This window comes from Erpetoichthys calabaricus, chromosome 10 (genome assembly GCF_900747795.2).
Source record: "Erpetoichthys calabaricus chromosome 10, fErpCal1.3, whole genome shotgun sequence".
Classification (NCBI taxonomy): Eukaryota; Metazoa; Chordata; class Cladistia; order Polypteriformes; family Polypteridae; genus Erpetoichthys; species Erpetoichthys calabaricus.
In genome coordinates this window covers 117,831,919-117,844,969 of record NC_041403.2, presented here as the reverse complement: position 1 = coordinate 117,844,969, position 13,051 = coordinate 117,831,919, and the positions used below count along the sequence as shown (strand labels likewise).

Genomic DNA, 13,051 nt, shown 5'->3' with positions numbered 1-13,051 from the left:
CTGTGATGGCAAGTTTCTTGGCACAGATAATGCGGATGCAACAGACTGACGCATTGCAATTTCAAGTTGCTGTTCAAAGCTGTTGTCTGATGAAGTGCAAGCTGAAGCAATGGCGCCACCTTAATTATTTTCAGCTATAACTCTGTTATTTCTTGATCGATTTTTACACTTTTACACGCTATATATGCGAGCTTGGCCGTTCCTGTTTTCCCGGGAATTACAGCAGTTTCATTCCCGGGAATGGATTCCCTAGTTACAGGTTAATTACAAACAGATGCATTAAACTAATAAACAATAAGTGGTTAATTTCAGGGTATTTATAAAGCCGCATCAGAGATGTGGATCTAAAAAAGAAAGGGTAACCACACAGGAACAGTAGCACTGCTTTGACGCTGGGTGCCGCCAGTTTGCAAAACCAAGTGGAGAACTTGCATACGCCAGTATTGGAGCTACCGTGAAAATGTGCATGGCTTTATGCCAAGTTTAGGTTTTATACATCGCGATTTGAGCGTGGAAACGTTCGTACACAACATTTTTGTGCGTACACACTGTTTATACATGAGGCCCCAGGACTCTAAAGACTTGGACCTTCATCGTTTTACACAGATACTGGGAATGCCACACACCACTTTCCAGTGACCTCATGACCCCCTTGCTCTCCCAATCTGTCTATTGACTTCATAGGAAAAGTCACCAGAGACATGAATGTCACTGTCAAGGTAAGTAAACCTCGAGACAAGGTTGACACTCTCTCCACAAACAGACACACTGCTGATGCCTGTGCCCAAGAGGTCACTAAAGGCCTTGAGTGATTGAAATAATAATTTGAAAATTAAGACTCCTGCGTGAGGAGTTCACCGTTTTTCTTGCTCACAGTGTTATCAAGACCAGAGGTCGCTCCTCAAAAGAAAGACAACTGCAGTAAAAGCAGAACATATTGTTTGGTTGGTAAGTAGCATATAACTAAAAGAGTTGCGTATTTAATTGTGTCGCAATTACACCCACACATTTGTAAGTGCTGGTGATAGTAAGTTCTTAAGCAGAGATTCCTGTAGAATATTATGTGATGCATTTAGGCATTATCATTGTCTAAATTATGATATCTATGTATGGATATGAAGGGGGGTTCTAAGTAGAATATTGCGGGGTGACTTTACAATTAGACATTCACCTGAGACTTTGTCTATAGGATCCCTTTGCATATGTGTATCTGAATCCGTAAAAGTATGAGAGTACACCAACCTAGCAACAGACTTGGTCTCACAGAAACCAATGATAATACAGATACAAAGGATAATCTGACTTCATTCAAATTCATACAATATACTGTATATGTAAATTTACAGAAAATAAACAAGGGATGAATATTTTTTCATTTAACTACTAAAAAAAATAGATGTGGCTAAATCACAAGGATCCTCTCATGATCCAAACAGGGATTTTTACTGGATACTCAGCTTTGGCTAACATCTTTTCAACCCAGAGAAATAACGGTACCTTTTATAATTATGCTTCCTCCATCACCTCCATTTCCTCCATCAGGGCCCCCAAACTCTTTCCGGGGTTCGCTATGAAAACTGCATGCTCCTTTTCCACCACGTCCTCCTATAAAACTTATTTGACGATAGTCCACAAAATATCGGGTCTGTGTTCAGAAGAGGAACAAACTGGTTAGTCACAGAAGACCAAAAAACAGTAACATAATAATTATTATTCAAAAAAGTTTAGAAAAAACTTTACACCTAATTTCCTCCTAAAATGTATCGAAGTGAAACAAATTGAGACGTGAGCATAATTAATTTGGTGGTACCAAAATCCCATTTGAGTCTTTAGGGGTTGGAGGTGGGATAGTGTTTTTAAAATATCTGTGTGCAACTATTCTGTATTTGTGTGTAATTACATTTCAAGAGTGTTTATAAGACATGCTGTAAATGTAGTCTTTGGCAAACTACATTCTTCTCTTCCTAACAGGCTCAATCTGTGCTAGCTCCTAAAGTTGATCATTCTTTACAGAAAAATGAACATTCTTTAGAGTAGCTGTATAATACTTTTATGTGAATACTGAATATGTTGACAGATATAAAAATGCCTGAAAATGAAAATTCTCTTAACACAAAATCTAGTATATTTTGTTACTGATTTATTTGATTACTGTCATTCAGATTCTCATGCCTCTTATGAATTATTTGCTAAAGCATACTTCACTTTAAATTACCAGGCTAAATCCTGCATGGAAAGCATTTGCCTATCTATATAGTGAATTCAATTTTAAATTATATTTTTGTTTATTACTTTGCGTGGTCATTATTTAAAATGCTTATGGACCATATGCAATGTTGACTGTGTTGTCAAAACCAAATTATAGGTACATTTAAATGGTTTGTACTGGGTATCTTTCTGTAGCAATCAGATACATTGTACTACAGTATTTTAAGTAATTTTATAACAACAGTTTTTATATGCACGTTTAGTAAATAGAGCAGAAGCTTGTTAGCAAACATGATCAAATAATGAGTCAGACAGAGAGTCACCGGTGAGGATAAGTTGCATATCAAGGGAGAGTTCTTTGAAGATTACGAAAAAAAAAATCCAAGGAGGGTGTATACTGATTATACACACTGTATTTTCTTCTCTTAACAGCACGAATACAATGGTGTCCTTACCAGTTTTTTTTCTGAATATTCTCTATTTTTTCTAAGACTTCTTGCTTTGGCACAGATAATGCAGCTGGTGGCAAAGACACTTGATTGAAGAACATTAGGTGGAAATGGTTTATTCAAGGAAGAATGAAAAACTGATTTTCTGCATAAGGTTTTCCTCCATATAAACTTGCCTTCCTCTAGAAGGATTCGCTGCATCATTTTCAGATCTTCATTAAAAGCAACAGTAAGGATGCAGTCAAATAAACAAACTATCAAAGGACCAAACAGTTCACCTGCTAAAGTACCATTTCTCCCAGGGATCTAAAAAAGAGAAGTGTGTTTGTTTTTAATAAGAGATAAGGCAGGAAAATAAACAATTGTACAAATCTGATATCTGACATGAACAATTAAAAAAAACAATCACCCACACAGATATTGAAAAATATATACACCGCATTTATGACAAAACTAAATACTGCTTATAAGAAATGTGTAATCTGGTCATGATTTAAGCTGTTTTTCTCCTCTAAATAAGCCGATGTTGAACATTTTTGTATTCCAGCTTCACAAAAAACTGTAACTTTATGGAATAAAAAATGCTGATTTGTTTAAAAAATTATAATAAAACTATAACATAATATGTTCATGTATAACTGTCAAAAAGTTCACAGTCTTTTGATTTCAAGTTTAATTATTAAGCTTCTTGTTTAATTCAGCTTTTGATGTCACAATTATTTTTTCTTTTTAATGCAACATTAAGAGCTGTGGAATTAAAAACATTACCATATACTGTTTTTGCAAAGAAATTATGTATATTGCTTTAGACAACTGTGGCACATACAACTGTATTCTTTATCACATACAAGTCGAGGCTAATAACTTTTTACAATTATGCTTTCTTAATTTGACATATATTCTTTTTCATTTGATGAAATAGGGCAGCTGGTGTGGTGTAGTAGATAATAATAAACAACCCTGATTTTGTGGGTTCAAATCCCACTAGTGACCGTGTGTGACTATAAGCAAGTCACTTCAGCTGACTGTGCTGAAATTGGAAACACAAAAGAAATGTAACCAATTGCATTTAAAATGTCTTATGTCACCTTGAAGCAGTTCTTCACTTTATTGGCCCCAGTCTGGTATTGGTAATTATTGCTCTTTGCAGTCTGGCTGTGTCCATAGCTATTTTAAACATGCTGTTGTTCATTCCTTCTTGAAAAAACCTAATCTTGATCCTTCTGTGCCTAAACGTTACAGGAATAATTCTAAATTCCCATTTTTCTCAAGATTCTTAGAAACGATTATTGAAAAACAGCTATTTTTTAATAAGCTTTTGTGTCCCTTTTGCATCCCTTGAAGTCAGGCTTTCAGAAGCATCACTCTACAGAAACAGCTCTCCTTAAAGTGTACAATTGTTTCTTAAAAGCTGAAGATGCAGGCGAGTGTTCTGTGTTAGTACCCCTTGATCTTAGCTCAGAATTTGACATGGTTGATCATAAGACCCTCTTAGCAAGGTTACATTACTCTATGGGTATCTCTGGTTCAGTCTTGGCTTCGTTTACCTCATATTTATCTGACAGGGGTTTCTCTGTTTTCACTGTACATGCTTCCTCTGGCTCAAATGATTAATTCTTTAAATGGTATAAATGTGATTTTTATGCCGATAATATTCAGCTTTGTTGTTTTTTTAAACTGAAACAACTACACAAGTTGTCTTCTTTGGTTGACTGTCTAAAGGAGGTCAATAATTGGCTACTAGCCAAATACTTAAAGTTAAATGCTCAAAAATCTGAGGTTTTAATCTTTGCCCCTCCTGATCTACACCTGGCAGTTACTCAAAAACGTTCTACTATCTCCTCCTCTTCTCATGCATCTCTATGTAATTTAGATGTCAAATTTGATCAATCTCAACTTCTGATGCACGTCAGGTGTCTCAGTCGTTGTTTTTGTTTTCATTTAAGAAACTTATCCAAGTTGAGATATGTTGACTACCAAGCCTGAGATGGAAATTCCTATTAATGATTTCAATTCAGCACATCTGGATTATTGCAATTCCCTCTTTACCTGTCTGAGTAAAGTTGGTTTGTTTTGTTTTCAGCCTGTCCAAATTGCTTCAGCCAGGCTTTTAACACATTCAAATAAATGGACCCACATCTCCTCAATGTTACACTCTCTACACTGGATAGCAGTGGAATTTAGGATCCAGTTAAAAATTCAGTCACTTACTTACGGAGCTCTGCATGGTCAAGCTTTCCATTATGTCAAGAATCTCCTTCAGCACCACACCTCAGGCCATGTTTTAAGATTTGCTCAGTTAGATCTCCTTTCAGTTCTTCATACCAGATTAAGGGCACATGGGGTTCATGCATTTCAAGTCTTTGCTCCAAGATTATGAAACAATCTTCCAATGACATTGAGATCAGTAGAATCTATTTACGCATCTGTTCAGACAGGCATCTGGGTAGCACGGCCATCTGTGGTTGTTTTTTATATTGTCCTTGTTTTGCATTTTGCTTTGATATTTCATGTTATTCTATGCTTTACTGAGAAAAGCGCTATATAAATGTAATGAATTATTATTATTATTATTTTGTCTGTGATAGATGCTTTATAAAATTTTTTTTACCATTACTTTAATACAGTAGAGTCTCGCTTATCCGACATAAACAGGTCAGCAGAACATCGGATAAGCGAAAATGTCGGATAACGGGAGGTGTTAAGAAAAAGCCTATTAAACGTCAACTATGTTATAATTTTACACATTACGAGCCTAATACAGTGGAACCTCAGTTCACGAACATCTCTGAACACGTACAAATCGGGTTATGACCAAAAATTTTGCCAAACTTTTGCCTCTGTGCACGATCACACACTCGGTATAGGTACAAGCCAGTTTCCCTTTCAGTTTGTGTGCACCGATGATTTCCGCGTGTGTTCAGTCTCTCCCTGTGCAGCATTAGAGAGAGAGCGCGAGAGAGAGACACACAGACAGACACATGCACGCGCAAGAGAGACGCACACACACACACGCGAGAGAGACACATGCACACACGCGAGAGAAAGAGAGACACACGCACACACACACGAGAGAAACAGACACATGCACGCACACACGCGAGAGAGACACACACGCGAGAGAGACGCACGCACACACACGCACGAGAGAGAGAGACACGCGTGTACACACACACACACACACACGCACGAGAGAGACGCACACACAAGAAACACACGCGTGCACACTCACATGCACACACACACACGCCAGGGAGGGCCAGCCACACAATCCACTGTAATCATGTTTTACAACAAAACAACAAAAAAATTTAACAGAAAAAATGAACTTAGCAACAAAAAATAGACTACACTCACGCTCACAACTTGCAGTTCTTGTTACCGATTGATGCGTTTTTTTTTTTGGTTTTTTTTTTGCAGTGGGACGTCGAATAATACAGAATGTTGGATAAACGAGACTCTACTGTAATGGTATCAGCCACATAAATAATTAAAATCTACCACATAAAACATCTTTTATTGGCACTAAAATGTAAAACTACTTTTGTAAAGTAAACAAAATGTTTATTTTCAAATCTATATATATAATTCACTAAGCCAACAGGGCACAGAAGACAACCATGGGATACGCACGACATAGCCACGCCCGCCAACTCACAGAAACCCGCCCACCAACTCTAAGACCATGGGATACGACAACAACTCAGAGAGCCACGCCCACCGACAACTCAGAGAGCCACGCCCACCGACAACTCAGAGAGCCACGCCCAGAGCTCCGCCCACTAACAATTTGAGCGAGAGCGAAAGCATTTGCCAAGAATGTTTTCATTAATCAAGATCGAAAGTTGGAGGTTCGAAGACGATCACATTCCATCATAGTTCCGACCATAAACGATGACGACTGGCGATCCGGCAGCGTTATTCCCATGACCCGCCGGGCAGCCGACCGGATAACTAAAGTCTTTGGGTTCCGGGGGGAGTATGGTTGCAAAGCTGAAACTTAAAGGAATTGACGGAAGGGCACCACCAGGTGTGGAGCCTTTCGCTTCATTTGACTCAACACGGGAAACCTCACCCAGCCCGGACACGGAGAGGATTGACAGATTGATAGCTCTTTCTCGATTCTGTGGGTGGTGGTGCATGGCCGTTCTTAGTTGGTGGAGCGATTTGTCTGGTTAATTCCGATAACGAACGAGACTCCCACCTGCTAAATATTTACGCGACCCCCGTGCGGTCGGTGTCCAACTTCTTAGAGGGACAAGTGGCAAGGAATTCCCAGGAAGTGCAGGTCATACGCGAGCACTGATTAAGTCCCTACCCTTTGTACACACCCCCCGTCGATACTACCGTGGTCGGTTGACTTGGTGGATTATATATAGAAAAGCAGCCGGAACCACAAAGAACAATGAAACGTCAACGTGGCTCAGAGGTGCATGTGGACTGTAGCAGAGACGAAAACAACTGAGGTGGTGTTTGCAAAATGAAACATCAACGTGACTCACAGGTGCATGTGGACTGTACACAGATGAAAGCAACTCAGGTGAGGAGTTGGGGGCGGGCACATGAGCAGGCAGTGCGTACTAAACGATGACTAAGAAATCAGCAGACTAGAATTGCGGGGGGGCTGGGGTGGAGGGGACGGAATGGGCGTCCTTCCCCTCTCCCCCCGTTCCACCCTCCGCGCCTGAGCGCCGTCCAGCCCCGTCCCTCGCTCTGGGAGGTGGAGGCGCGTCGGCGGTCCTCCAGTTTTCAGTCATGGACAATTGTATGTTGCCCTCTCCAGAGTTCCATCTTTTCATTCACCTACAGTCGTATTCTCAAACCCACCCCATTTGGACAACTGTGTCTTTGAGGAAGTGTTCACCCATCAATACATAATTATGTGGAGTATGCTACACCGTGGGTTGGCTAGTATTTTTTAATATTACTTCGAAATGTTTATCCATTCATCCAGTTCCTCAACATTACTTCAGTTCAAGGTTACACAGTGAAACAGCCTATCTCAGCAGCACTGAGTGTAAAACAGGAATCAACCCTAGACAGACAGAGAGAGAGCCAGTCCACTACAGGACACATACATGCACACACCTACACTAACAACAGACAATTTTTTTTCTAATAATGATAGATAGATAGATAGATAGATAGATAGATAGATAGATAGATAGATAGATAGATAGATAGATAGATAGATAGATAGATAGATAGATAGTGATTCCATTGAGAAACCACAGAATATGGTGATAGTTGATGAAAGAACAAAGGAAGACAGTGCAGGTAAACTGGCACTGCATGGTCAACCTGTAGGGGAAAGGTATCCCACTTCTATAATTGCTGTTGCTAAGCTGACAAATAAGAAGGTTGTTAAAATGAAACGGCTTTTATACAGACAAAACTAAGTATTCAAACAGAGCTCACCTGTTCCTAGAAATGTTCCAGCTTCAGGCACACCACATGCAATTTGTTAAACTTGCTGTAGTTTGACTCAATGATTTTGATTATGTAAAATGTAAAACCTCGAAAGCAGTGTTTCTTAAACTTTATGGCATAATGGAGCAATATACAAAAAAGTTTGATCTGTGGAACCCCTATGAAGAATTAAAATAGGAAACTGCAAAGTAAACAGTTACATGACAAATATTTTAATCAAGAAAATATTTATGAATATCTGCATATAAAGTATATATTTATGAAAAAATTAAACAATAAAAACTGTTTCAGGTATGCAATGTAATTGAAAAGAATGTGCTGGTATTTTATGATACAAATTATCAACATATGGTGTATAGTTTGTTAAAGATAGCCTTAATGCAGATGCCTTAGAGTATTAAGCATATTTTGATCATTTGTTTTCATTGCACTGACAGTCAAAAATCTACATTCACATAAGAATGTAGAAGCAGACTGGACGAGGATCTTAAATTCTTACTGACTTAAAAGTACACATTGACTGCAATTTTTTAACCTATCAAGAAGTAAACTAGTCTTCAAATGTTTGAGCATAACATCTGAGGAAAAATCATCCAACATATATTCTTTATTCAATGAAAGTTAATTGTTTACTTGTTAATTGAGATTAAACTGATCGAGAATCCTCACATCTTCAGTCCTGACTCTCAGGAAAATAGTCTTCAAATTTAACTAATAACATTTTGTAAATGATTAATTGCAATAAATTTCAGTTGCTTAAAATTGTAGTCTTCATTTCTCTTTTGGGCCTCATCCATTTGAACAGTAAAGTCATGAAGTTACCAAAGAAATTATTTTCAATTCTTTGTATCTAATTTTTTCTTTCGGCCATCTGCTTTATTAAAACTGTCAAATATTTTTTTTGGTTCCCGGAGTGATATGTTAAACTGTTTCCAAAGCCAAAGTATGATTGCAAGGTAGCAAACATGTTCCAATCTGTATCTGTTTTTTGTTTGATTAGAATATAATTATTTCTCTTCTCAGATGATCCCAAAGTCTCTAAAAATCTGATTTTACGAAAACCAGCGAACATGTAATACAAATAAAAATAATCGAACTTGAGTTGTTTAAAGGTATTGGCAAATACATAAATAAAATAAATAACCACAGTAAAATTAATACGTTATTAATTACATGCAATTAGTTTAGTTAATGCGCACGACTACAAATACGACATGCATCATACAACACAGACGTCCCTTAACTATCATGACAGACAGCGGGACCTCCGCTTTCTGGTCTGGGTGAGCTCAGATCAGTGAGGCATGAAATGCAGCCACAGTCGCGTCAAATTCTACTTATCCGTTGATCGCCACTCGTTGTCCCAGCAGCTACAGTTGATATAAGGCAGTATGACTGATGGATCACGGAACTACTAGGTTTCGCGCAACACAGTTTAAAATCTATAAAGCTGCTTGTGTATTAAACATAGCAACACATACATGGTCTTCTAGTAAACTTAGAAGAGTTTTAACTGTTTTAACCATATACCCGTATATATTGTATTAATTATCACGGGCAATTACAGCCGGCGACTGCATAGTTCATTACTGGCGAATGGTAGGTATCATCTCTTTAAAGGATTTAACAAAGTGATAGAGTAACGAAACATCTCAGCAATATAAAAAGTTTGAAATTTATCTGATGACTTACAGCAAAGCTTCTCATTTCAACGAAAGTAAGACGACCTTTAGGGACGCACGCTGGCGCAGTGGATATGACTGTCGCCTCACAGATACCTTGTTCTGGGTTTGTTTATGGATTATACTCTTGCATCCCCAAAGGTGAGCAGGTTAAAACGAAACGGCGATTCCAAATAAGCCCATTTGACGTTTCCGTAAGCGAGCCCAGGCACCCAGCGCTGCAGGTTTAAGAATGATACGCTAAAGCAACATTTGCACGCGAGTTTGATAATGATAACTCATCACTCTTTAATTCGCATACTTGAAAAATATACAAACAGTCATAATGACCAGTTACGCATATCTACCAACATTTTTTTATTTGGGACACATGGCGTAAATGAAAACATCGACTGACAATATGCCTTGGTTCACCACCGACAGCAGTATAAACGATATAACTATAATTCTGAAATATTGCTAATTACCTTGTAATGTATCACCTGAACATGTAAGATGTTTCCAGCAAGTCAAACATAACCGCACCGGGCACTTTCTTCACGTGCCCCGTATGGACTCGTTTGCCCAGAGTGCCCTGCGAATCTAGCGTCTCGATGACGTAAACTGCATGGAGGTGGAGGTGACTGGGAGGAGCGCTTAACTGTATATACCTTTGTTTAAGTGTTTTCTTCTTCACTCAGCACAAAGCTTTAAGTACAGATTAGCTAAATGCATATGTGATTTTTTTCACGATGACGCGCATCGAATCACAATGTTAACTAGCTTAGGATGCGCGTCTATTTATACGTCATTTCCGTAGAGAAAAGCCAAGCAAAATGACACCTTTTATTGGCTAACTAGAAAGATTACAATATGCAAGCTTTCGAGGCAACTCAGGCCCCTTCTTCAGGCAAGATGTAAACGTCATTTCCGTAACAGCTTTAAAGAGTAGCGAGGTTGTGTCTTGTGAAATCTCCGGACTTTGTATGTGTTAGTCTCTTTACACAAAATTAAAAGTCGATTTATTCGACCAGAATAAATGGTACATATGGTTTATATCTGTTAAAAATTAATAGATATTTGAAATATTGGCACCTGCTGTCTATAGCGATTTCTTTCTCGTTAAACCCTCTTCTGAAAAGCGCAAGGAAGTGTTCCGTACTTCCTGTGTTGAAAAGGTTAGGTTCTGGAGACTTTTTTTTCTTCCAAAAATGAAGCTTATTAAATACTTTGCACATCCAAAAATGTATAACATGGATATTCTACCATTTTAAACATATAATATAAAACATAAATTAGCCATTACAATAAAATATTAACGCTAAATGAAGCTGAAAAACCTTAACAAAGCAATAGCCGTATTTAACTTTTTGTTTTGTCGTGATCGAAAACTTATTAAAGTCGGGAATAATTCAATAAGTCAGTGCGTACAAAAACTATAAATTATGGGATCCTTATGGAGAGTCTCATCTTGTGTATGTAAAATGTATCGAGTAAAATAAGTTAATAATACACTGTCTGAGTTAAAGGAGGATTTATTAAAACATAGAAGTTTGTAGGAACTTTAAAGGGGTAAATCTCTACCAGTTCTTTTTTGCAAGTCTAGAAAAAGGTTGAACCAAAATGAAGTAATAAATACACAATGAAAAAATAAATGTTCAGTTGACTGTATAGTCCTTTTACAGAATACACAAGCTTCACTTACCTCAAGGAACTTACAGAGGGCTTTACTAACAGGGTACTATTTATGCAATATTTTAAACAATAATTCTCAAATTTTGTTATTTATAAAAAAAAAACAAAAAAAACAAGAAAAATTCCATATAGAGTGACTAGTTTTTATTTGTTGAGCCGACCATTTATAAATTACTGGAAGGTAGAATTTATAAACTAATAAGTGCCTTATAAAATTATTATTACAACACTTGTCCAATATGTTAACTCCATTTAAAGATCATGAAAATCCGTCAAATGAGAAAGTGTCTATCATAGTGTGACTGCTTTTAATTGATGAAAGAAACATCTGGGATAGAGTCACAAACCATTTTATATTCTCTTATTGAAGAAATATTACCAAATGTTAAAACAAAAATCAGAATAGGCATTCATAAGATTATTATCAAATAACTGGTGAACCAATCATATATTGTTATTAAACCCTTTATATAAGAATAATGATTTTATTTTGTGGTAATGTGTCGATTGTTCCACAGGAAAAAACTATGCAGAGAAAAATTATGTTTGTAAGTCAAACGCCAACTCAACAAAACTTGCTGATGAAAAGCGGACAACTTTATAGGCAGTTTACTAATTTTATAGGGGCATAAAAGCAGGAACTGTAACCCACCAACTGGTAAAAATCGAATTGGATATACAATACCATTTACTAGAGGAATTTTAAAGAAATTTTTTAATGCAGGTAATTTTAATATTCCAGTTGAGTCTGGTGAAATAAATGACCCCCAAGTCCACAATCTGAGGTTCTGTTTTTTAATACCTGTTGTGTTTTAAGGTAAAGTGCACACTGAAACTGATGTTCTTGGCTGATAGAAAAGTTTATTCATTCCTTCCTTCTGCAAAGAAGTGAAAGAGCAGAAAAGGGCTTACTGGCATTGTCCTAAGTGTGGGAAGGTAGTGCTAAGACAACACAAATTTAAGGCCCATCTGGAAAAACATGGTAACATACAGTGTTCTTGTGTACAATAGGTGATCTCTTTATTTATATTCATATGTACAGTATATAATCCTTAGTCCTTAGTTTGTCCAACTCTATTGGGACATCGAGCAGCAAGAGATGACCTTCTGGCTCTGTCAGTGGCCAGTTGAGTTGCTTCTTCCCAAGTTACGCCACAGGTTTGGTAGTCTTGTAATGTTGCCCTCCATGTCTTCCAGGGATGACCCTCTTCCCCTGTCCCTCAGTGAGCTTCCACTCCATCACAATGTGAGCTGGACATACAGTATATAATATCAGTGTACTTTCCTAATTGTTTTAAATATTTTCACAATGCATTCTGACTTTACATAGTCATATGTGTGATTTCCACACCTATTTTTGCTGATGTTTCATTTTTGATTGAACTCCAAAATGCCTCTATAAAACAGCCAGTGAAGAAAAGAAATGTCTACCTTTCCAAGACAATGTAATTGCATCGTTTATGACATAACAAAAATCACTGGAAACATTGTTGCAGGAGCACCAAGGAAGTAATAATACCAAAAAGTAGCTGGGACTTTTTATCTATCCATCCATCCATTTTCTAACCTGCTGAATCCGAACACAGGGTCACAGGGGTCTGCTGGAGC

At 37.5% G+C, this 13,051-nt stretch overlaps 2 protein-coding genes across 2 annotated transcripts in view; one reads left to right on the top strand and one right to left on the bottom strand.

Annotated features, from left to right (window-relative positions):
• mtg2 (mitochondrial ribosome-associated GTPase 2) overlaps positions 1-10,346 on the bottom strand; it is a 30,896-nt gene extending 20,550 nt beyond the window's left edge. Inside the window, exons 1-3 of the mRNA XM_028811801.2 lie at positions 10,237-10,346; positions 2,664-2,963; positions 1,498-1,645 (exon numbers count right to left, since the gene is read on the bottom strand). Coding sequence (XP_028667634.1) covers positions 1,498-1,645; positions 2,664-2,861 — 346 coding nt within the window. The 5' untranslated portion in view covers positions 2,862-2,963; positions 10,237-10,346. The remainder of the gene's footprint in view (positions 1-1,497; positions 1,646-2,663; positions 2,964-10,236) is intronic.
• The window catches only part of LOC114659356 (proteasome subunit alpha type-7-like), a 592,565-nt gene that overhangs the window by 501,879 nt on the left and 77,635 nt on the right, over positions 1-13,051 (top strand). The window lies entirely within an intron of this gene.